The sequence below is a fragment of the Mandrillus leucophaeus genome, unplaced genomic scaffold (assembly GCF_000951045.1).
Source record: "Mandrillus leucophaeus isolate KB7577 unplaced genomic scaffold, Mleu.le_1.0 Scaffold1001, whole genome shotgun sequence".
Taxonomy (NCBI): Eukaryota; Metazoa; Chordata; class Mammalia; order Primates; family Cercopithecidae; genus Mandrillus; species Mandrillus leucophaeus.
In genome coordinates, this window is record NW_012098111.1 from 583,392 (window position 1) to 607,783 (window position 24,392).

General features: G+C 40.4%; 1 protein-coding gene across 3 annotated transcripts in view; it reads right to left on the minus strand.

The window, feature by feature from the left end:
• Positions 1-1,890: 1,890 nt before the first annotated feature.
• TGFBR3 (transforming growth factor, beta receptor III) overlaps positions 1,891-24,392 on the minus strand; it is a 245,589-nt gene continuing 223,087 nt past the window's right edge. For all 3 annotated transcript variants that reach the window (XM_011973436.1, XM_011973431.1, XM_011973443.1), the window contains 3 exons: positions 19,943-19,984; positions 17,478-17,585; positions 1,891-5,361 (listed from right to left, as the gene is read on the minus strand). In XM_011973436.1, coding sequence (XP_011828826.1) covers positions 5,243-5,361; positions 17,478-17,585; positions 19,943-19,984 — 269 coding nt within the window. In that variant the 3' untranslated portion in view covers positions 1,891-5,242. The remainder of the gene's footprint in view (positions 5,362-17,477; positions 17,586-19,942; positions 19,985-24,392) is intronic.

A 24,392-nucleotide genomic window follows, 5' to 3' on the forward strand; every position in this document is an offset into this window, starting at 1 on the left:
TTTGGGAGGTGGAGGTGGGTGGATCACTTGAAGTCAGGAGTTCAAGACCAGCCTGGCCAACATGGTAAAACCCCATCTCTACTAAAAATATAAAAATTAGCTTTGGGTGACAGAGTGAGACCCTGTCTCAAAAAAAAAAAAAAAAAGAAAAAAGAAAAAAGCAAGTCACAACTGTTATAATCCAATCTTCTTTTTTGACAGGGCCTTCCTCTGTCACCCAGGCTGGAGTGCGGTGGCATGATCTCAGCTCACTGCAACCTCCACCTCCTGGGTTCAAAGATTCTCCTGCCTCAGCCTTCTGAGTAGCTGGGATTACAGATACATGCCACCCCAACCCGCTAATTTTTGTATTATTAGTAGAGACAAGGTTCCACTATGTTCGCCAGGCTGGTCTCGAACTCCTTACCTCAAGTGATCTGTCCACCTTGGCCTCCCAAAGCACTGGGATTACAGGCATGAGACACTGCAATGGGCCATAATCTAATCTTATTTAATGACACGGACATGTTGATATGAATTAAGGAAACATCTGGGAACACATACACTAAATCGGTATTCTTATATTCAAGTTGGAGGATTACAGAGGCCTTTTCATTGCTACATGTCTGTATTCTTTGCATTCATTTTATACATATATATTGTTTGAACAAGAAAGATAATTTTTTCTTACAAAAAGCCTATGGACTCCCACCAAAAACAACAGCCGAGACACATCTGCAATAAAATCCTACATGCAATTCCGGCCACTTCACAGACTTTCTGAAGCCCATTTATTAATCACCCAGGTTTTTCCTCCAGTAGACGCAAGGAGAGTTTGATGGCAAACAAAATCCATTGACCTGCCAATTCCTCCCACATATCCTAAGAGGAGCTGGTTGCACGGGGCACCATAGCTGTGAAATGCAGCTCAACGCTATTCCTGCTCTGAGGGTACCCACCTGTGTAAAATGTGAGGGATGGGCTGCTGGCCTTGACGCCAAATCATCTAAGTCACTAAAAATCTCAAAAGGGGAGTGTGGTCTATAAATGCATATTCAATGCTGTAATGTAATATTTGATATTGAACAAGAACTTTTTTCATTACAAATTTGTCTGGGGGTGAGGATGCCAAATAGAACTGAGCTCTGGAGAGGTGAGAGAAGTAGCTGGGAAGGCAGACAGATTAGCCTCCTCGGAACCACGCTTACGAATCTGCACTTTAGCCTGAAGGCAAATTGGGGAATTACTTAAAGGCCTCAAAATGGAGTCTTTTTAGGATTACTTTGGCTGCATGGTGGAGAAAGAATTGAAGGGAGCAAAATGGAAAGTTGGCATACTAGTTAGGAGGCTGCTGCAATGACTCAAGAGACAATGGCTCTTGAGCAGTGTGCAACAACAGCCGGAGTAGGAATAAGTCAGTGGTTTGAAGAAAGAGACATTTTAGAGGTAGAATAACACTTGGACTTATTGATTTGGTTAGAGTGGAGCCAAAGAGGCTGTAAATTCCCAGGTTTCTGGCTTGGACAACTGGAAGACGGTGGTACCATCTGGAGATATGGAATGCTGGAAGCAGCACTGGGGTATTTGAAGGGGCTAAAAATAGTAGACCTTAAACACGTATTATTTTTCTTTCTTTGACTCTGGGAGATTGACAGAAGGCCCAGGAATGGTTTCCAGGGCTAGACACCCACTTCCAAGTCCCCTGCCACGTTTCTCTGAGAAGAGTGACAGCTCCCGCTGCACTCTTCTTATAGTCCGTACACCCTTCCCTCTGCTCTGCACCTCAGCCTTTCTCCTCCCTCTTCCTCATCAACACAGTTGGAGCAGACGATACATTCAGAAGAAAGTCACAGTGAAAAAAGTTACATCAGCCTGAGGGTAGAATTTAATGATGACAAGACAAGACACATATTAATAATTGATATATCTTTTTATTATGCACAGATAAAAGACTTAAAACTGTGGTTATCAAAACTATACATCTAAGCATCTTCACAAAATAGCTGACACACTGAACAGAGAAAAGAATACAATAGGGGTGTTCAAACTGGCCACAGGGATTTTAAGGGTACTCTTTTTACCCTCATAGATGATAAAAACCAGCAACAAAATCAGGCTCATTCAGGAAAAACCAGAAGAGAGAAGTATTGTATTTGGAAACTGATAATAGTCCTTTTTAGAAAAACATCTGTCAGTTTCATGAACCACCCCAGATAAAACAAACATGAAAAAAATCACATAGGATTCACCCAACAAAATGTGCTCTGTTAACACAACCAGCAGTACAATCATTCGAACCATGAGGTAGTTACAGTACAAAAAGACTGGCACGCGTGTGAGCACCCCACACACACACACAATCATGCCCACTAAGAACACACGCAAGAAATGGATTTACAATCTTATTCCAAGATAAGGAAAAAACCATTTTTTTTTTTGTTTAGAAAATGCTATAGAAACAGTTTAGACAGAAGAAATCTCTGGCTTTTTAAAATACAGAGTAACAGCTGGTAAACACCACATGGTGAAAAGCTATAGCGTATTATACAGACAATCTGCCTTGGAGTTTAGGGCATTTCAACAACAGCTTCAGCATCAAACAAACAAAACAAAATGGCCTCTGCAAATTAAGGGTGTAGCCTGCAGAAATAACAAAAGACTGCAGATAGAAGAGTTCAGCTGAAATACAACAATACTTTTAAAGAAACTTGTAGAACATGTTATAAAAGTAGAGCTTGTACTTTGTATTAAAACTGTAAAGTGTGAAGCAATTAGAAATACTGCAATGAGAAGCTAGGGAGAAAATACCTTATTTTTTTAATGTTCATTTTTTAGAAACATTTCAGAAATACTTAACAACATTCACTCTCCCAATATGAGATTAGGTTTTATTGACACAGATTTCTTGATCTGGAGAATACTTCTGACAATGAGACCCAAACAAATAAAAGGTGATTTTTGTCCTCTCTCTCTCTTTTAAAAAAATCTTTTGGTCTGCATCTATAAATTTGTAAATTAATTTTAAATTATTTATAAAATCATTGGCAATGTAGCATCTCTCTTAAAAATATATATTTAAATATATTACAGAAGGTTTTAACTCTGCCCTTCTAAGACATCGATCTTTTAATATCTCCTAATAGCTAATTTTCTTTTTAACAAGATGGAAAGGGTTTTTTAAAAAAGCAAAGGACTGATCAAAAGAATTCACAGTAGCTGAAATTAAACATTTCATATGGAGTAACTTAAATTTATCTAAAACACTTAAATATATCTTTATACACAGATTTTGTAGTAAAATATAGCTATAAGTGACTTAAAGACTCTAGTCTTCTTTGAAGACATCTTTAAACTTTTTTATACATAGAATATGCTAAAACAATACATTCCACTGAAGGTTAGGCAAAGCGCATTATTTTCAAACACAGGTAGCGTAATCTAGGTCATCTACTCTGATACCCTTTTGTTAAAAAAAAAAAAAAATTAAAGGAAAAAAATTCTCTAAACTCATGTCTTCTTCCTTTGTATATGGAAATCTGGAAACTTTTCAGTAGATCAATGTAGATAGCCTGGAAATCTCAGCCCTAAAGTAATCTGTTTTGGTTAAAATTTTCCTTATTGAATGTCTACATCTATTAGGTTAGTCAGATTATTACTCAACGATTTGGTAAAAATGATTGTCAATTTCCACATACTTGTTTCCCGTGTAGACATTGCCCTAAGGTTTTAAGCTTCATCAGCATTTCCTACTGAGGTTCCATTCACAGACAACCAGGCATAACTTCCTTATTTTAAGGGCAGTGGGATTTGCTTAAGAACATTTTGGGGGCAGAATCTAACTTGTTCTACTTATGGAATTCTAAGTTGTTTGGGGGAATTCTGGAAAAAGAATAATTTGCAATGAAGCTATCTTCAGCAGTAAAATAATTTAGCATGATAATTTCCCTCTGGCATTCTCTCTCGCTTTTTTTTTTTTTAACATAGAGGTATCACTGAGCTTATTTTAGCTGCAAAGTGGCATCTTATTATTCCATTTAATGAAATTCCCCTCAAGCCCTTTTTGAGTTTGGGATATATTTAAGGCAAGAGAAGTAAGGCAATCCAAATAAGTGCCCTTTTCCAATCTCAGCACTGTCTTGGTGGAATTGGCGACACTATTCGGATAACCAACTGGAGACCAACAGGATTTGCCATACATTTGCATCTTGCTAGAGTTTGGTTTTTATAAAAGGGCCTATTTTTTTTTTTAAGTTGACATGTTTTGAGTGGAAACACTCACCCTAGCAAATATACTTAAGAATAAGTTGCAACTCTAAAAGCATAAGGACATTTTCAAATTTTCTCCAGCTGAGAAAATGAATGTGCCAGATGACATATTATATACTTGTACTTGCATACACATAGAAATATATCACTGTGCAAATTTCTCCTTGATTTTATAACTGAATTTCACCTCAATTTATACATTAATTTGTCAGAAGAAAATATTAGGAATGGGCACAAATCTGTGGTTCCTGATTTTGGTCGTTTTCAATTTCTGTAGGCTTGTAAGAAATACAACATTTGCATTAAGACATTTTGCAGTGGTGTATGCAAGTATGGGAAGAAACAGGAAGCAGATAAGGTCATTAGCATTGGTTTTGGCCCAGGGCATAAGAAAGGAATGTTGCCTTGACACTTGTCAGGGTGCAGTCCCTGAGGGCAGCACCCATCAAGGGACACATCAGACCCCACAGGGTGTGGCAGCAAAGTCAGAAGCGTGCATCCAGACGAAGGTGCGAATCAGACAGGAGGAACGCTTAGAAAGCCTCAAAGCCATTTCTTGTTTTACATCTTGGTTCAGATATAAAGAATCTTTGGCCGCATCTCCTCACTGGTTCTACTATCTGGCTATTAACCCTTTACCAACTCCTTGAGTCTGGGTAAAACTCAGGGCCCCAAATTATATGTTCTCACCTGGACAAAGCAGCATTTTAAAAACTGGCATGTGTTTCACATTGAAAACCCCCAAGCCTGTGAGGGGCTGGTGGAGAAGACCACCATTTTAGCTTTCTCACATGAATTCTAGTGTGGTACAGAAGCCCAGGGTCATGTTTATATTAGCCCTGGGTGTGGGGTGAATACAATGGGTGATCTTTATACTGAAATTCATTCTGTCTTTACAAGGGAACCAAAATCCAGCCCTCTGAGTCTGGACATGAGGCTCAGTCACTGGTCCTGCCCTTGGCAGTAGCTGAGCTGGGCTGGGCTGGGCTGGGTTGGGCTAGGCCGTGCTGCTGCTGGAGCAAGGCGTGCTCTGCGTGCTGCCGATGCTGTGGGCAGCACTGCTGTTTTCCGAGGCTGGCGGGGAGGTGGGGACTTGCTGCCTTCCTGCGGTCTCCCCTGCAGTTAATAAAGAAAAGGTAGAGTCAGAGAAAGACGCATATTATGTATGTGCATTCCTGAAAAGACCATTTATTCCGCATTTGCCATTTTAACCGATGTTTTTCTCAACCAGGGACAGAAGCAACTAGACTAGATCCTAGATGGCTGGAATACCTTCTAAAACAAGGTTTTGCTATTTGTTGTTTTATTTTTAAAACATCATGAATAGGAAAAAGAAGACAGCTGACTGACAGGCAGCTCTAGTGGCTAACACATCTGACAGTTGATGACAAAGTCCCTGAATTTCAGGGTCTACAACCTTTGATGAAAACACCACCACTTGGTCTGTGCGAACTGGCAACCGACCAGTACCTGTATTCAGGAAACACTGTCCGTCTTCTCTCATTAAGATATTGTAGGATTTGGAGGGTGTGACCTTTAAATTGTAGTTAAGAGAACCTTGAAAGTTTGGGAGCCTTGTTCTGAATGCACTTGTTAAAAACAGGAGTGAAATATAGACTTTGTCCTAGCTACAGTAGAGAGAGCCTTGTGTGCCAAACAAATAAATTACCTGAGAAATTGGGGTGGGGGATAGCTGCTATTGGAAAAACCTTTTGGGGAAGGGGTTTAGCTGTTTGCAAATGGGGACTGCAGTTGCCAGCAAATGGCCTCTCTTCCCCACTGAGGTTCCCTGTGGGGTGCAGTGTGAGTATCTCCTAACACTTTAAGCATCCCACTTTTCATTACATACCCCACTGCATTTTAGTTAAAGCCATTCATCGTGCCAAATGTGCAGTGCTTTGGAGAGGAAGGAAACCTCAAGTCACACACATGGTTTGCATTTAACAGTGCAAAAGGCCCTAGAGTTAGTCTTCTCTTCGGCAAAACTGGCCTCAGTGCAACCCTCAAAAAATGGCTCTAGGTAGGGAAAAGTGATCAGGGCTCTCCAATAAAAAACACTGCATTTACTTTGAAAAGTCAGAGCATAAACTTCATAAACTTCTTGTAAGCAGCATCCCCTCCTTCAATGTGGGAAACCCCAGAGGGCCAGGCCTGTTGATGAATGAGCCTCCTCTTTCCTGTCATGCTGAAATACACATCTATCAGCCGGAGATAAGCAACCCTCCCAGCTGCTTCATTAAAACAAAACACTCAAGGAAAGGCCCTGCCCTCCAGTGCAGGAACTTGGCCCCATTACTTCCATTCTCTTTCTGGGGCCCCTCAAAAGCCTCTGTGAAAAAAGCAGTTCTGCAAAATGTAGAATTGGCTCATGTCCCTGGGTCTGGTTACAGCTTTTCCTGTCACCCCTTTCATGAACCACACAGTTATACACACTTTTGCATCAACCTCAAAGTATTTATGTGCTTGTTGTAAGTTTGGCCCTTGTTGTACTTCCTCTAATTATCTTTTCTTCTGGGATTGGCGGGATGGATAGGGGACTGGGGTCAATATTCCTGAGAAGCAGAGAAACACTGCTTTTTTTTTTTTTTTTTTTGAGACGGAGTCTCGCTCTGTCCCCCAGGCTGGAATGCAGTGGCGTGATCTTGGCTCACTGCAACCTCCACCTCCCAGGTTCAAGCAATTCTCCTGTCTCAGCCTCCCGAGTAGCTGGGACTACAGGCACGTGCCACTATGCCTGGCTAATTTTTGGTATTTTTAGTAGAGACAGGATTTCACTGTGTTAGCCAGGATGGTATCGATCTCCTGACCTCATGATCTGCCCCCCTCAGCCTTCCAAAGTGCTGGGATTACAGGCGTGAGCCACCATGCCCAGTTGAAACACTGCTTTTGACTTTTTTGGAAACCTATGTTTTGGACACTCCCCAGCACTGCCCTCTACTCTTCGTGTGTGTGTATAACTAAGGGTGGGGAAATTTGCCCCCATGGCAATAACTTTCTGCCAAAAATTCACTTTCCCCAGAGTAGAAGCTTTATTTCTAGAAGGGAATCAAATCTCTTAACTATCCTGATGTCAAAACAAAAACAAAAAACCTCCAGAGACCCAAACAACTCTAGATATGCTTTACGAATTCGACTCCCTTACAAACCACATGTTGGTCCATACCCAGCTAGATCCTCACATAATCAATTAGAAGGACTAAGGTGGCTATGCATGAACCACATTTTAAACTTACATTTTCCTATTTAAATAAGGATACATCTGAAAAGCAGGAGACAACTCTATCTTTTTCTTCTTTGGCTCACCTGGGCTTTGTCTGCTCAGCCCCATAGCAGTTAAAAAAGTAAGAAGGCCTTGCTTCATCTAGCAATAGGGAGCAAGTTTGCTCCTCCAGGAGTTGCCCTGTGCTTGATTATTCACATTCAGGAAAAGTGCCAGGACTATGCCCTGCCCAGGAAGCCTGAATATCTGCTTTCCGACGTCTATTTGCCAAATATAATTTGTTGCCATGTCAGTTTATTTTCATCAGTGCCTATTAAAGAGACCTTCAACTTCCCGAGCTTTGGAAACTCTTGTTCTGGTGATGCAAAACACTCCAGAACAAAACCCCAAACAAACAAAGAAGCCTCTGCACTCGAGACTGCAGGATACATCTCACCAGCTGGATAAGTCAAGTTAACCCAATATTATATTGACTTTGATCCAATAATGGGCCAAGGTGAATCTCTGTCTGAGAATCTGCTGGGAAATATTGAAAGTCCCCTCTTCAGACCATCCTTTCCACTTCTGTGGCTATTTTCACATGTAAGATGCAAGGTTTCTCAATATAACCATGTTTTAAAAATAACTCTTACCGGCTGGGTGTGGTGGCTCACGCCTGTAATCCCAGCACTTTGGGAGGCCGAGGCGGGCGGATCATGAGGTCAGGAGATCGAGACCACAGTGAAACCCCGTCTCCACTAAATATACAAAAAATTAGCCAGGCGGGCTGGTGGGCACCTGTCGTCCCAGCTACTTGGGAGGCTGAGACAGGAAAATGGCGTGAACCCAGGAGGTGGAGCTTGCAGTGAGCCAAGATCACACCACTGCACTCCAGCCTGGTGACAGAGTGAGACTCCATCTCAAAAAAACAAAACAAACAAACAAAAAACTCTTACCTTTTGACAGAATTAAGAAAAAGTTTTTTCACTGTCAAATGGAAGTGATGCTACAGAAAAATTCACCATGAGGAAGAAAGTTGAATGTGCAGGTGCTTCTACTTAATGGGCCAACAGAGACCCCCGGGTTTTCTGAGATGGGTCTTTTGGCTGTCTGCTCTCCACTGCAGTGGTCTCTGATTTTGTGGAGCACTAACTTTCTCTAAAACATCCCTTGGGTGACAAATATAACCAGGCTGCTCCTAAAGGAAATGGGCAGGGAGGACCTCGTGGCTAAGCAGACTAGGCCCAATTAACACATCTAAGAAAATCAAGGAGGGCGCCTTGCTCGTAAATAAATATCAAACTTGGCCAGCAGAGGAAATGTATTCAGTCTTCATGCTTTCCTCCTAAAATCTCAAACCACACTGAGGGAACAGAGATTTGAGAGGAGGGAGAGTGAGTAGGGGAGAGAGGAATTTGGTGTCTGACATACTCTCGAGGAGGAGGGTACACTGAGGATAAGAACACTAAGCATTAATTCCACCCATCTCACAGTTAGCTATTGCTGGGCCTAGATACTGCCAGAGATGCCTTAAGAAATAGAAAAAGCCAGGTGCGGTCACTTACAGTGCCAGCTACTTAGGAGGCTGAAGGGGGAGGATCTCCTGAGGCCAGGAGTTAGAGACTGCAGTGAGCTATGATCTCTCCTGTGAAGAGCCTCTGCACTCCAACCTAGGCAACAGAGAGAGACCTGTCTCTACAGGGGGAAAAAAAGAAAAACAGAAAAATAGAAGCAGGAAAAAAAAAAAAAAACCCACACCAAAAAAAAAAAAAACAACCCATTTCTTAATGGAGAATGTTTTATTTCTTTAGCATGGCATGGAGTTGTCCAGATCTGACTTCCTGCTACCTCTTTGGCATCTATATTACAACTGGATTCTTATTTCTAAGTCTTTCACCATGGCAGGTCCTGGGGAAGAAACTATTCAGGAAAGATGTGAATAGCACTGGAGGACTCTGTGGGGAAACAACAGAAGAGTTAAAAAGAAAGGTGAGGCGAAGCTTGGTATTTAGGGCAAAGGAGACTATTGCAAACACTGTCCATGAGGATTATTACAAAGAGGAGCAGACAGCTGTTCTTTATCTCCCTGGAGGGCAGAACATGAGGAAATGAGTTTAAATGGCAGGAATAGGGATTTAGGTCAGAAAAGAACTTGCTGATTATCAGGATTGGTTAGTTATAGAGGGAATTTATAGAATCTCCTTCTCAGGAGATATTTAAGCACAGGATTGAAAACCATATACCTGGGGGTACTTTAGATTTAATATTCCTTGATGCTAGAAAGAAAACAAAGATATTTTCTTCTAGGTCTATGTGTTGCATGCAATTTTGTATTAATTAATGTCTCAGTTTCTTGATATCCTAACTGTAATTAATTCACAAGCTCACTCTTTAAGCAGAGTGAACGATACTACCTTTAATTTAGAGAAGTCTTCAATCACTTTTTATCATTTTCAAATTTCATTCCTCCCCAGTCTCCAAGCGAAAGACTCTTCTTTTGCAGCAAAATTCTCCAGGAGGGGTGAGTTAGATGTTGTTAGAAGTCACAGGGAAAAGACTGTATCAAGAATTAAAGTTTTTCACAGTGTCCTGCCTACTACTTTCTTTCTGTATTCCTGCAGTGTGGCCAACCTGTTTGTATATAGACTTTGGTTTTCTGTGGTATCTTCCTTGTTTCTGTGGCCCCTGAATAGGATGCAAAGTCTGATAATAACTAAGAAGAAGAAGAAAAGCCAGGTGGAGGAGGAAGGCTGTCCTCCACAGCTATCACTACAACCCGAGTCAGAAACTGGACTTGAAGCTGTGGTTTGTTCAATGGCTAGACTTGCTACCTCAGCAGGTGTGTTAGTTGTGTTTCCCTTTAGTCAACAAAGAGATAATCGCTACTTCACAGGGTTATCAGGGTGAGCGTACTTAAAACAAGAAATGCGCAATAAAAGCTTTTTCAACTTTAAGGCTGCTCTGATGTGTAAGCAGAAAAAAAAATCTAAGAGTGGAAGGAACACTGTTTCACACAGCATAATAAAATGCTGAGGTTTTGAATTAGGTGTGCCCGTCCCAACTCATCGGGCAGTTTTCCACAGCCCTCCACAGAACACACCATGTGTTCTTAAAGCAAAAGTCAAGCGCGTACCCAAAAGTCCACCCGAGTCAGGTAAGAGGTTTTCTTTAGGAGCAGCTCTAGAGGTGCCAATGTGTTCAGAGGCCTGCGGTTTCTCCAGGTTCCCAAGCGTAGCCCGATGAAAAGAGAAACAGCAAGAAGATAGGCTAAGGTGTGATAAGGTAGGAGGCAAGAGACCAAGTCCCAGGGATCAGACAGATGCAGCTGGAACAGATGGAAATCCCAATGTGACTATGAAGAAGGCAGGCTCCACTCTCTTTTCACTCAAATGCTCATATCATTATTTTATAAAATCATTAAACACAGAGGTTAAGATGAATGCCTTCTGCTTTCCTGGTGTCTGTTGGTGTGTCTTTTTCTCTCAAAAAACAAAGTACCTCCCAGAGCATCTGGCCATTCATACCTTTCCCCCTTCTTCTCACCCTCCCCTCAGTTTCCATGAGAGGTTAATAGAAAACTTAATTCTTCAGCTTAGAAACACTTCTTCCTTCTCCAGTGAGACCTCCCTTGTCAGTTCTCCATTTTTCTGACAGAGTTCATCAGGTCATTGCTTTCCTAAAGGTTGGCATGTGTGCCTGTAGCTGGGTTTCTGCTCGAGCCAATCTGCTTATAATCAGTCTGTTTGGTTATTCTCTTCCTCTGAATATATGGGAACTCCACGACAGCAAGGACTTTGTGTTGCTCATGGCTATTTTACCAGTGCCTAGAATAGTGTTGGCATTTAACAACAGCTTAAAAAATCCATTAAGTGAGTGAAAGAACAAATAAATGAGTGAACAAACCAAAAAAATTTAGCTGATACTAAACAGAGGCAAAAAGAAAAACTAAAATACTTGCTAATTAATGTTTATTATCTAATAAGCAGAAGGAAGATAAAAAGATTATGGCTACATGACCTTTGAATTTGTAATAACACAATAGCAAGAGACAAGAAGAGTAAACTCTGAATCAAGAAAGCAAGGTTCCAGTCCTGACTGCTGTGCCTGTGTAACTTTGAGCTGGTCACATCAGTTCTCTGGGCTCAATTTTCTCGCTATATAAAAAGGAAATGTTGATGCAGACTAATAATTTTCCAAGGACTCCCTTTAAGAAACTGATTTAAAACAAAAAACAAACAAACAAACAAAAAGCAAGGGTACGACTTTGCATAGAGATAGTGCATTTAAAGGCACTGACTTGCATTCCTTTCCCAAATCTTACCACAATGACAGTAAATGGATTTTTAAAGGCATAAACACATGAGAACAAAGATAACAAAAGTAAAGATAACAACAATAAAATATTGGAAGCTGGTGAGGAAATGAGTGAGTGGCAACTGACTTGGCAGACTCAAGAGAGCTGAAACCTAAGCCAACAGTGGGAAAAACTGAGAAACAACCAATTTATGTCACTGAACCCTTAAAAAACTAAGGGAATGGTGGCATTAGGCACCTCTGGAAACCTCTCTTGAATATATGGCTATAAGCAAGAGGGGTTGGCTGAGCTACATGAGAAGCAGAATAGTTCTCTGCATTTCCTCCCTCACTCCACTGCGCTGAGATCTGCCCTTCCTAATCCAGGAAGAAGAGGGGAAGTTTACTCTCTTAAGAGAAGGAAACCGAAGGTTCCAGGAATGATCAACACCAGGCACATTTGAGGGCAACAGTACCACATTCAAAAGGAGGGGACTCAGCAAATATATGTTAATACATATTTTGGCTCACCTGGGCTTCTTTTGCTCAGCCTAAAAAGAGATAAAGCAAGATGGCCTTGCCTCATCTAGCAACAGTGAAACTCTGAATCAAGAAAGTAGGGTTCCTGTCCTGACTGTAACTATGTAACAAATTTGTCTCCTGTAGAAGTTGCCATGCGCTTGATTATTTGCATTTGGGAAAAGTGCCAGGACTATACCCTGGGCAGGAAGTCTGGATATTTGCTTTCTGGTGTCTATTTGCCAAATATAATTTGTTGCCATGTCAGTCTATTTTAATCAATGCCCATTATAAAGGTCTTTCAACAGCCAGTCCTATACCTTTCAAGTAGGAAACAGAAAAACATATTTTATGGAAGCCTGATGAGCTAAAGAGGAAAGATCTGATGATGAGATATCAGGGGTTCATCAATAACATGGCCCAGTCAGATCACCCTAAGGAAGTTCACAATCAATACGTCGCACCCACAGTTTAGCATTTCCTTATTCTTAAATAATCCTATATTAATATTCTCAGATGATACTGTACCCATGAAACAAGAATAGAACCTTTTTTTTTTAAGGAAAAGAAATTCATAGGAAAAAAGTTATTGAAATTAAAAAATTTGAAGCCAGTATTAAAAACTCAGTAGATAACTGAAAGATAAAGATGAGAAAAACTCCCAGAAAATAAAGAAAGTAGAAAGATGGAAAACAGGGAAGAAAGGAAAATTAAAGGACAAGAGGTTCAACTTTCAGATAAATAAAATGATTTCTAAAATGAGAGAAAACAGAAAAAAGGGGGTGAGAAAAAAAATAAATCATTTTTAAAACTCTTAGCACCGAAAGACAGGAGTTTCTAAACTGAAAGGGCCCAATTATTGACCAGCACAACGTATGAAGATACATCTAACTCAAGAGATATCACTGTAAAATTTCTTCCAGAAAGAAAAACAGGTCATATGCAAAAGGGATCAGGAATCTGCACAGCTCTGAACTTCTCAACAGCAATCCTCAGAGCTAGAAGACAATGAGGAGGGCTTTCAAAAGTCCAAAGGAAAAAGTGTCTATAATCTAACATTCTATACCCTGCCAAACTATCTACCAGGTGTTTCTGTTAAACGAGGATATTTTCAGACATGCAAGGTGTGAAAAACATTTGCCTCCTATGTACACTTTAAACCAGGAACAAGAAAGGCAGGAGATACATGACACAGGACATCCACAACTCAAAAGAGAAGCAAATGGAATGCACAGAATGGTAGTGAAGAAGATCATAGGAAGACAGCAGCGTCCAGAAATGGAGGGAACTGGTTCAGACAGGAGCAAGTCGGAGGCTCCAGGAAAGAGCTGAAGAAAAGGAATCAGTAGAACATTCCATATGTCTCAATGTATTAAAAGGAGATTGAGACAGCTGGCAGGGTCAGCAGAAGAAATAATGATAAATATACAGAAAATTAAGCTAATAACTGAGGCAGGAGAATGGCGTGAACCTGGGAGGCAGAGCTTGCAGTGAGCCAAGATTGCACCACTGCACTCTAGCCTGGGTGACAGAGTAAGACTCCATCTCAAAAAAAAAAAAAAAAAAAAGAAAAGAAAAGAAAAGAAAATTAAGCTAATGGGGTAGGGTGGGGAAAGATAATAATTCTAGGGAAAATTAAAAGTCATGCAGGATATTATACATGAGTTAACTGTGATTAGCATTTAGGTAGTCATAATAATGTAGACAGTAAATGCTGATCTAACCAAAATGTCAGCATATTTCTATTAAGAGGATGGCGGGGGAAGGGGACATTTTCCATAACAGAGGGTCTACAAAAAAGGTCTAAACCTGCAAAGTCAAAAAGCAGCAATATACTCATGGTATTTAGAAGTATGGATTAACATCCAAAAGGATGAGCTAAGTGTCAAAAAGAATGCTCTGGGGAGTGAGTTAAGAAGGTGGGGCAGTAGGGGTTTGATTTTTTTCATAACAAGTCTTGTAGGATTATTTCAACCTTTAAGCTACTTGCATGTACTACTTTAATAAAGCTAAAATGTTTTACTAGAAAATAAAAATAAAAGCATTTGTTCCTCCCTTCAAGAAAAAACCAGATATGATTTTGCATGTGATTTTAGGGACTTCATGGACTAGAACTTAGGGATCCCTGAACTAGGTAGGGTCCCTAGGAGCATGAAGATTCTATGGTTCCAGCACCATTTCAGCCCCCAAGCACCCCTCCTCTCTACAGCATCTTAGGAGAGAATGTAAGTTTTAGGAATGGAGCTTTCCAAACAGAATTAATCCAGTCTCAAGGGAATATCTCTTATTGTGCCCAGAGTTGTCCTATGATAAAGCGGGAACCCCGTCTTTGTAGGCTAACACACATTCCAGGTATGTAAGTAGATATCCACAATCCAAATTTGTGACTTGGTTTTGTGCTCTGTGCTGCACATGGAATGGAAAGCGTAAACAAAGGGAAAGTCATTCAAATTAAGGATTGTTTTTCACACAGAGGCAGATGCTATCTGAACCCCCAAATACAGCATATACGATCTGTGAGTTCCACAGCTTCAATTATTGTTGAAATTGAATGGACTGAGGTAGTATTTGTATCGTAGCTCTCCCCATTGCCCACTGCATTATAATCTTCCTTATTAATCTAAATTGCTGCTAGCTGACCCAGGTAAGAAACTGAAAGGGTTCCAGAAAAGAACTATCATGTGGTACTGAAGTGAGTCTTCTTCATGCTTGTGTGATGCTTGTATTCCTCAAGAGCAATCTATAAAATGAACCAGAGGCTACAGTTTTTAATAAAAAGTAATTTTGAAGCTGTCTCAAAAGTCATGTGAAAGGATTTTAAGCCCAAATGACAGTGTCTATAAACCTTTTACCTTCTGAATCAGTGTAATTCATTTTGCTGGAAAGCATCACAGGAGGGAGGTCTTTGGTTTCATTTTTCTTAAATTTACTTACAAACCTATTTCTACATGAACAGTACTTTAAAGGCCCTCCTGAAGTCTCTGGCTTAGGGGAAAAAGGATCAGTAACAGCAGACTTCCAAATTCAATGAGCATGAATACATGCCATACAACCAAGCTTTGCTTTTTGTCAGGTTTGTGTGCTTGCCTGTGGGTAACAGTCTGGATTACTGGGGGGATTTCAGTGAGATGTGTTCCAGTAGTGAGTGTCATTTGGTTGCCCTATATTCTGCCTGGACCTGGCTTCCTGGCCCAAGATTAGCTTTGAGAGTGCAGCTGTGTGACCAAGGCCAGTCAGTGGCTGAGCAGACACATGGTAAACATCTGTGGGTGACCCAGTCTTTCTGGAGTACTATCAAACTCATTCCCAACAGACAACATATGCTGCCAACTGCCCTAGCACCTTTCAGCCAGGCAGGAGGTTGGAAAAGTTGCAAAGAACTGTTAGCTTGAGATCTGAACATGTCAGTATTCCTGTGACAAAATTCTTACTCTAAAGTGCTGCTCTGCTAAATTCTATCTTTCTGGTCCGTTTATAAACTGTTCATGAGGAAGAATGCTCCTAAACTGATTCACAGATGGTTATATAATACTCAGAATCATGACACTGGAGTCTCATTTATTTTGAGACAACTTCTCTTTCTGTTGCTCAGGCTGGAGTGCAGGGGTGCCATCACAGCTCACTTCAGCCTCAACCTCCCAGGTTCAAGTGATCCTCCCACCTCAGGCAGCTGGGACAAGAGATGCACATTACCATGCCATGCTAGTTTTTGTGTGTTTTTGTAGAGACAGGGTTTCACTATGTTGCCCAGGCTGGTCTTGAACTCCTGGGCTCATGCGATCCTCCCGTCCCGGCCTCCCAAAATGCTAGGATTATGAGGAGTCATTTTTTAATCTTTCACATAAACATACTTCACTCAAAGTATCCTGACTAGAAACAAGCATTTGAGGACTCAAAGCCCCTCTATTAGAAAGTCTTCTACGTTTTTGCCAAGAGGTTGACTTTTGGGTGAATGTCCCATGCTAGGCATGATGAGTCCATTCCTCTCCTTCTGGCATAATCTAAAATACCTCAGTCAGGACATGTGGTATTTAAAGTGAAAATTCTGATGAAAAAGAATCTGACACTTTTAACTACCCGAGGATCACTGTGTCATGCTTTTATTCTCAACAACTTGAGGTTTTGTCTAGCAATCAAGAGGGTAAAGATATGACTCTTCAAAATATCTTTCGGTAGGTACTTCCTTCCCCTTTAAATCAGCCATCCTTTCAGCTTGGCCCAAGGGGAAGCCAAAGATCATGGCATTCATTGGTTTAATGGACAATTAATGAAATTCGAAACAGAGAAGCTGGGCCTGCCACTTGCCTCTGATGGATCAATCTAGCACAGTTTACCTAGGTTCACAGTGTAAAACCACAAGGATCCAAGAACAAACAAGAACAAGACCAACTAGTTCTCTAAAGTGCCTCAAAATGCATGTCACTCCTTCCCATAGTTGTAAAGAAACTAAGAAAGAAGCAATAGCAGGGCAATCCTTTTGTTCTTTCTCCATGGCACTGAAGACTCCCTTTGCTGGCCTGCTTTCTGTATTGGAGTCAGAACAGGTTCTCTCATCAGGCCACTCTGTTTCAACCTTGGGACTGGTAGGGAGGGGCACATCTGAATTTTGAAGATTGAGGGATAATAGCTTGAAGATGAAGTGCTCTGTTTCATCACTTTTATTTTATTTTTTCAGTTCATGGAAATCTATTTAGAAAATTTAACTTTAAGAAAAACATGACAATTTAATGTTTTATCAAAGAAGACACAGCATGGGTTAAAAAAAGGTTGAGAAAATCTGGTTTAAGTCATTGATTAAGGACTCTGATGGACAGTGCTCAATACCTTGGCAGGTGTGGTAATAAAATCTTGGCTTTCTTTTTCACCTCCTCTAATTTATATGCCTATCCTTAAATCTTTGGTTTTGACAGAATGGTTTGTATTTCTGTACATTGTCTGCATTAACTTTAAACTCTAACAACAAAGCAGCTTTATTAGCAGCTAAATTTCACCAACATCACAATTGCAATTAGCACAAACAGTTTAAACATTCCTTTTCTTTCCACTGTTTATGGCAAATTACACTTTTGTAAAACCCAATTTAGGCCAAATATGTAAATGTAAAAATAGTAGGAATGAACTTTCTCTTTCATTCGTGATTTCGTCCAACAAAACACTGAGTGTCTACTGTGTGGCAAGAACACAAGCTGTTCACCAACTCATAGTCAACAGTCACACTAACCTGTGTGAGAATAGATGTACCACAAGGCCCCTGTCAGGAGTGCTCCGATCACAAAGGCTGCAAACGCAATGCCCATCACGGTTAGGGTGTCCAGACCATGGAAAATTGCTATAAAGGAGAGAAACCGATACACACAACTTTTCAGTTAGTCTGCATCATACATTGCAGTTTTATATTTGTTTCACAAGCACTGTCATAAAGGTTGAGCACTAATAAAATCTGAGAATGCAATGAAGATTCCAATAAAATACACTGTATTTTGTAACTTGCAATTTTTTTTTCAAAGGAGAAATGAAACGATCAGGTTTTCAAGGTATTCTCAGTTTGCAATTTATTTTGATCAACAAACTAACTAAAAAATCAGATTTGCAAACTCTGTAAAATCTTAAGTCTGTCATCTCATTGTCTCACTCTGAGGACCTACTATTTGAATGGAGGGTGGCTTGAAAATTCAGTTAAGATGCTTTGGAAAATAAAGTGAACTTCCATGATCAAAATTTGCCTTATTGCTGCTTATTCACTGAACACCTCCAAAAATGACACACTGCACAGAAAACACACACCTTAGAATACTTTATACACACATTTTTGCGAACATTTACAAGTATGGAAGATAACAGAAAGAAAGGAGAATATAGAGTAAAAATAAACTATTCCTGTGGATTATAACATTTCACCAATCTCATATTAAACTCTTAATCTTAACAGCTTCATATTGTGTCATTTAAAACAACCTACTTTTTAACACTTTTCCAACCGTGATCTTTCTATGAGGGGAACGGAAATACCTCCCAGTGGGGAGTGATGTCAGTTTTATGATCAGCAAAACATATAAATAGAACCAATTGTTTCTCCATTTGGCAAAGGTTTTTATATTTGAAATTAATTCCAGGCCCCAGAAATAGAACATTTCCTTTCATTTAAGAGAACTACCTTCTTTGAGTCACTTATAAAAAGTTAAAATTGGTTTCCAAGGGAGAGGAGTTTTTGGTAGAATACAATTTCTAAGGTCTCTGGGTTTTGAATGTAAGTGGGAAATACAGGATCTCCCCACCATTATCATACTATTTCTACTTTCTGCTCCAGTCAGAAGCAACTCCGGTGATCTCTATATAAATTAAATCCCTTTGCCTTTCAACTCACTGCAGTGTGAAGAAAGCTATTTTTTTACATGGAACATTGCCATACACTCCTGTGACCTTTGAGCAGCCCAGCACTCCAAAGGCTCGGGGAAAGTATGCCATGGTGGAACGAGTCTGGAAGGATCCAAACTCCCAAGTTCTGGTCCCCACTCTTTTAGACCTGTGCTCTTTGGTGTGTTCATTTAACTTCTGAAAAATGCAGATAGCTTCAGTCACCTGCTGAAGTCAGAGGGTCAACACCTGAGTTTGTAAAACGGATGAAGATCTACTAGATGGAGGAAGAGGTGGGAAGAACTCCCTGGAGGTGAGGTTGAACCAAGCCTTCAGCCTATTTAATCTAGTCCTTACAACTGATATTAGAAGATGATTTGCCTTTTCATACCCACAGATGCAAAAATTGAGCATGATTACAAGTTTTCAGTGAAACTATTCTAAATTTCCAAAGATGGATATGTGTCCATATGTGCCTCTCTTCGAGTTCATATTGTTCCATAATTAAAAAGTAATAATAATAATCCACTTAAGATAACGGTTTATGAAGCGCTTTGTGAAAGGAACTTTCCAGACTGATTGTTACATGTAGTGAAGAGTCAGCCATGGAGACTAATCCTGGGAGTCTTAGGAAAGGAAAAAAAGCACAGATTCACAAATTCTCCTCAGGAGACAACATTATCTAGAAGAGCTGTGGGTGGACAGCTGGGAAGTCCAGGTTCAAGTCCTGCCTCAATGCCAATGAGGCAGGAATATTTCTGGGTCAGCATTTTCTTCTGCATAAAACAATGAAACTGGCCTAGACAATTTCCAAGTCCTCATTCTGTAGCAATTGGTGTTGCTTTCTCTTTCATTCGTACATGCTCTTCCTGGTGCCCCCAGCCCTTGCACTACGGATTGTCTTGAAAGTATAGCAATGAGTTCCCTTAGCATTACTTCTCCGAGCAGATAAACATTGTTGATAAGACTTAAAGCAAACCACTTCCATGGCTGTATGTGAATACTTTCAGGTCAGAACAGACATAAGCATGCAAGTCATTAACTTATCTCTCTAAATAAGTTACTACCTTCCTACTCAAGCCATACATGCCAATGGATCAACAAATTAATATTTTAAAGTGGTAAGGGTGGAAAGGGAAAAAGAAAGCAGGGATAAACAAAGGACAGAGGAAAGGAAAAAATATGAGCAAAAAGGGAAAGGGGCAGGGGGAAGGGAGAATGAGAGCAGAAGTCTCCTTATCAAAACACAAAGTTTGGCAAATGTTCACTAACCAACTCATTCTTAGGAAAGCCCAGGAGGTTTTATTTCGAAATAGCTGCATAAAGACTTACGTGGAGAAATTGGATTTGGTTCCTTCACGCTTGGACGTTTTTCTGAAACAAAAACACAAATCAAATGTATTCTATGGAGAACCAAAATTTAAGCAAAGGGTCATCAAAGTCTCAGCAGAAACTGACACTTTTCCATTTGTTAATAAATACTTTGAGAAAGCTCGGTCAATGATCCTCTTTAGATATCAAAACTATAATGAGTTACCCAGAAATTTTAAGCATTGTACTTTGTCAACATCAATTGTATAGGCTCTCCAATTTGAAGAAAATTTGAAGGCAAACACCTAAACTTAGGGAATTTGGGTCTGACAATTTGTGGGTATGTGTCTGTCTATATCTTTTTATTTACTTACGAAAAAATCCAATACCTTTAAATACCATGCCTTTCCAGTGTAGTCTATAATATTATTCTGCTTTCAAAATACATTTATATACATTTTTTTGAGGGTCTCACTTTGTTGCTCAGGCTGGAGGGCAGTGGCACCCTCAGCTCAGTGCAGTCTCTGCCTCCCAGGCAATCCTTCTACTTTAGCCTCCCAAGTAGCTGGAAGTACAAGCGTGTGCCATCACACCAGCTAATTTTTGTATTTCTTGAAAAGACAGGATTTCACCACGTTGCCCTGGCTGGTCTCTAACTCCTGGGCTCAAGCAATCCACCTGCCTCGACCCCCAAAGGCCGAGGGATTATAGGCGTGAGCCACTGTGCTCAGCTTTCAAAATATTCTTTTAATTTAATATACACATTTTGTAAAAGTACTTTGTTCTTCTATCCTTAATGCTATTATCCTACAGTTTAACTCCCCTTCATTGCTCATAAGGATTATCACAGAGGCCCTCTTGTCTCCACCACTACCCTCTCCCCAATTATTTCCTCCTCCACACTTGCCACCAGAGTGAATATTCCAGAGCCCAGAGCTGATCATGTTATAACCCTGACTAAATCCCTTGATAACTCTCCTTCCTTTATAGGGAAAAAAAATCCAAACTCTTTAACATGGCACACAAAGTTCTCCCTTCCTTCTCTATCCTCTCCCTCCAGCCTCCTTTCCTGATGGAGTCCTTCACCCATGGTGGGCTTCCCATACTTAGTAACTTAAGCTCCCCAAATTCTCTGTGCTGCTCCGTGTCATCATGCTTTGCAAGTTATCCTGAGATACCCTCCTCCCCAGATCTGCTTTGTTGGCATTTTCTCTGGGGGACCTTTGCTGAGTCTCCCACTGCTCCATCTCCATCCCAGCAGAGCTCGTCTCTCTCACCCTTGCTCGTTCCATCCCTCCTCTGTTACACTTGGGCCACAATACCTCCTAGTTTTTTTTTCTCTCTCTTTCCCTTGCTCTCTCTCTTTTTTTTTTTTTTTGCTGTGAGGGCAAGGTCTGGTTCCCAGTCATCTGTACATCCCCAAGGGCTCAGACTGGCATAGAATAGGTCTTCCAGAAATATTTGGTGAAGGATAATTAAAATGTGAATATACTGTTTGCAAATGGAGGTCACAGAGGAAACCAGCAATCAGACTATGAAGATGTTCACATGCGGTTCGCACCAGTGCCATGAGGAAGGCAGAAAAAAATTTTGTATCACTGTTTTGGAAATAAGCAGCCTGAGACTCTGATATCGTGTGACTAGAGCCCAAGGTCACAGCTGGAAAGCATCAGGGCAGAAGTTGAATCAGAATTCCAGAGTTCTGCCTAGCAGGCTAAATGACTGGTGAGCGTAGCTCTGTCCCTAGCTGGGGAAGCACTGATGAAGCAACTATTTGTGCACAGTTACTCATTATCTTCAGCAGTGAGGCTGAGACCAGCAGTTGGGATATTATGGTCCATCACCTATTTTTGTATGGCCTGTGAGCTAAGAACGGATTTTATATTTTGAAATGATTTTTTAAGAATCAAAAAAGGTTATTTCATGACATGTGAAAATTATATGAAATTCAAATTGACTCCATAAATGAAGCTATACCTGGACACAGCTATGCTCATTTACATACTGTCTATGGCTGCTTTCATGCTGTAACAGCGGTGTTGAGTCATTGAGACAGGGATTGCCTGAGCCACAAATAAAAAATAATCACTATCTGGTCCCTTACAGAAAAAGTGTGCTGAGTCCTGCTACAGACCTTGACTTTACTCTTTGGAGTTTAAAAGTGATACATGCTTAGCACCTCTCTTTTCATCTCCATTTTCATTCACTACAGAAGGAACACACACCTTGTGTCTGAATTCACAGTGAAGCAAAAAGAACTTGGGAAAATTTGACCCAAACAAGCAGCATCTGAATTGATGTCTACAAAAATAAAGAAGCTAGACAGGGTAAAAGAAAACAGAACTGTAAATTCTCAGGATTAACCATCTCCGATGGGTGGGTCAACATTCTGGCCACATGAGTTATCAATGTCTGGCTCTAGGGGAAGGAATGCTACCGGATGAATCAGAGCCACCACAATGGAATGGTGCCCCCTGGAGTTGTGCAACATAGTGGCCCTTGAATGAGGATATATGCAAAAGTTATACTTAAATACAATTACTAAGAAAATAAAAATGATTGTATGTTTTTAAGAAAATCTAATTCAGTATGCAGAACACACACTAATTATGCTAACTACAGAAGGCACTACCCCGGGAGCTGGGTCCCATCAGCCTCATTGGCACCAATAAGAACAATGATGCCTTACATTTGTACATCTGTATGGTGTTTTGCAATAGACAAAAAGCCTTCGGCCTTCACTTACATTGTCTCATTTTAAACTCCCAAGAACTCTATGAAGGAAGGGTATCTAGCCACAAACTTCTCCTACTTTCAAGAAGTAGTATTTGATTCCCTGAACTAAGTCCAAAGGCATTTAAAGGTTGCTACAGTATGCATCATGTAAGAAATATACACACTTCTGGGAATAGTTCCATCCAATCAACCACCCATGGTTAAACTTTCTCACTCAGAATCCCCAAGCGGTTGAAAAATTATGACTCTCTCCTAAGGAGACCTCACATGTAAGAGTTTAGGTTTTATAGTAAGGCCTGTGTGATGGATGGCATTGTTTTAAAATTCTTAATGGATTTCTGTTATGATCTAATCCTTTACCCCCACCCCAAATAGGGGCCTTCTCACAGAGCTAAACAGAAACAGTTGTTGTTCATTTCCCCTGGGTGAAGTCCCTTCGTGATTTCTGTGCACAAACAGTAACAAGCACAGGCTGCAGAACTGAGGTTAAAGGACTCTCTCCTTGAACTTTTCTCTTCCTGAATCCCTAAGAACCCCCGAGTATAACTAAAATGGCTTGATCTCCACCGGAACCCTATCATCGAGTTGGCATGCTGAGAGGAAAAGAGTGGACGTAACAATATTTACTTTTGGTTTAAGGATAAGATTGTATGAAAGGAATCTTAGCTATTGCTGTAAAGAGAATTGTAACAATAAAGATTTCTTTACAGAAAGGACAAACTATAATCAACGTTCTGAATTAAATCTTTTCATGTACTCTGAGCAAATTTTGGTCTCTAGAACCAAAATTCTCCTCCTCAGATTGTTCAGCATGGTTTTCATAAATGGGATATTTCTGGGGTTATGCATGAGTAACTGACCACAGTTTTTGGTCTTTAGTGTTCAATTTGGTACTAGGCACCACAGGATGGAGTGGGCCCACAGTGAAGCAAGGCATCCCACTGGTACCCACATTTATTGGCATTTGGCAAAGGGAAGAATAGGGAGAGGAAGATTCCTCCTGGAGACTCAGGAGGTCTTTGTACAGGCCCCATTTAAGATAGAGTTTTTACTAACTTGACGTCACAGTAACTGAACCCTTTCTCTGGATTCTTTCAATATTTATGATATTCATTGCAACTGCCTGTTCACTTATCTGTATCCTGCCACTAGACCAGCGTGTCTCACGTGGTGGGTGATTTTTATTCCAGGGGACATTTGGAAATGTCTAGAGACACTGTGAATGGTTACAACTGGGCTGGTGGTGGGAGGGTGTTGTTACTAGCATGCAGTGGGTAGAGACCAGGGATGCTGCTTAACATCCTGTAACACATAGGCAGCCCTCCAACTACAAAGGGTATTCCAGCCCAAACACTGACTGAACTGAGATTGAGAAACTTTGCACTAGGCTGTAAAGGCCTTAAAGACAAGACAATTTGTCCACTATATACCGGCCATATCTTAGGTACTCAATAAACTTTTAAAAAAAATAAATAACCACAAATATCATGTATATTTTACTCTTGGGTATTTCCCCAGCAATGCAACCTTCACACCATTTTCAGAGTAGCCTTTCTAAATGACCTAAGCATCAGTTTCCTGCTTGAGATCTTCTGACGGTTCTTAACTTAGAGGTACATACTGGAATACGTATGGATGAAATTAAATATCTGGGTTTTCTTCAAAACAATCCAGTGGATGACAGAAAGTGATAAAACAAGATTCACCATAAATTGGCAATTGTTGAGAGTTATTC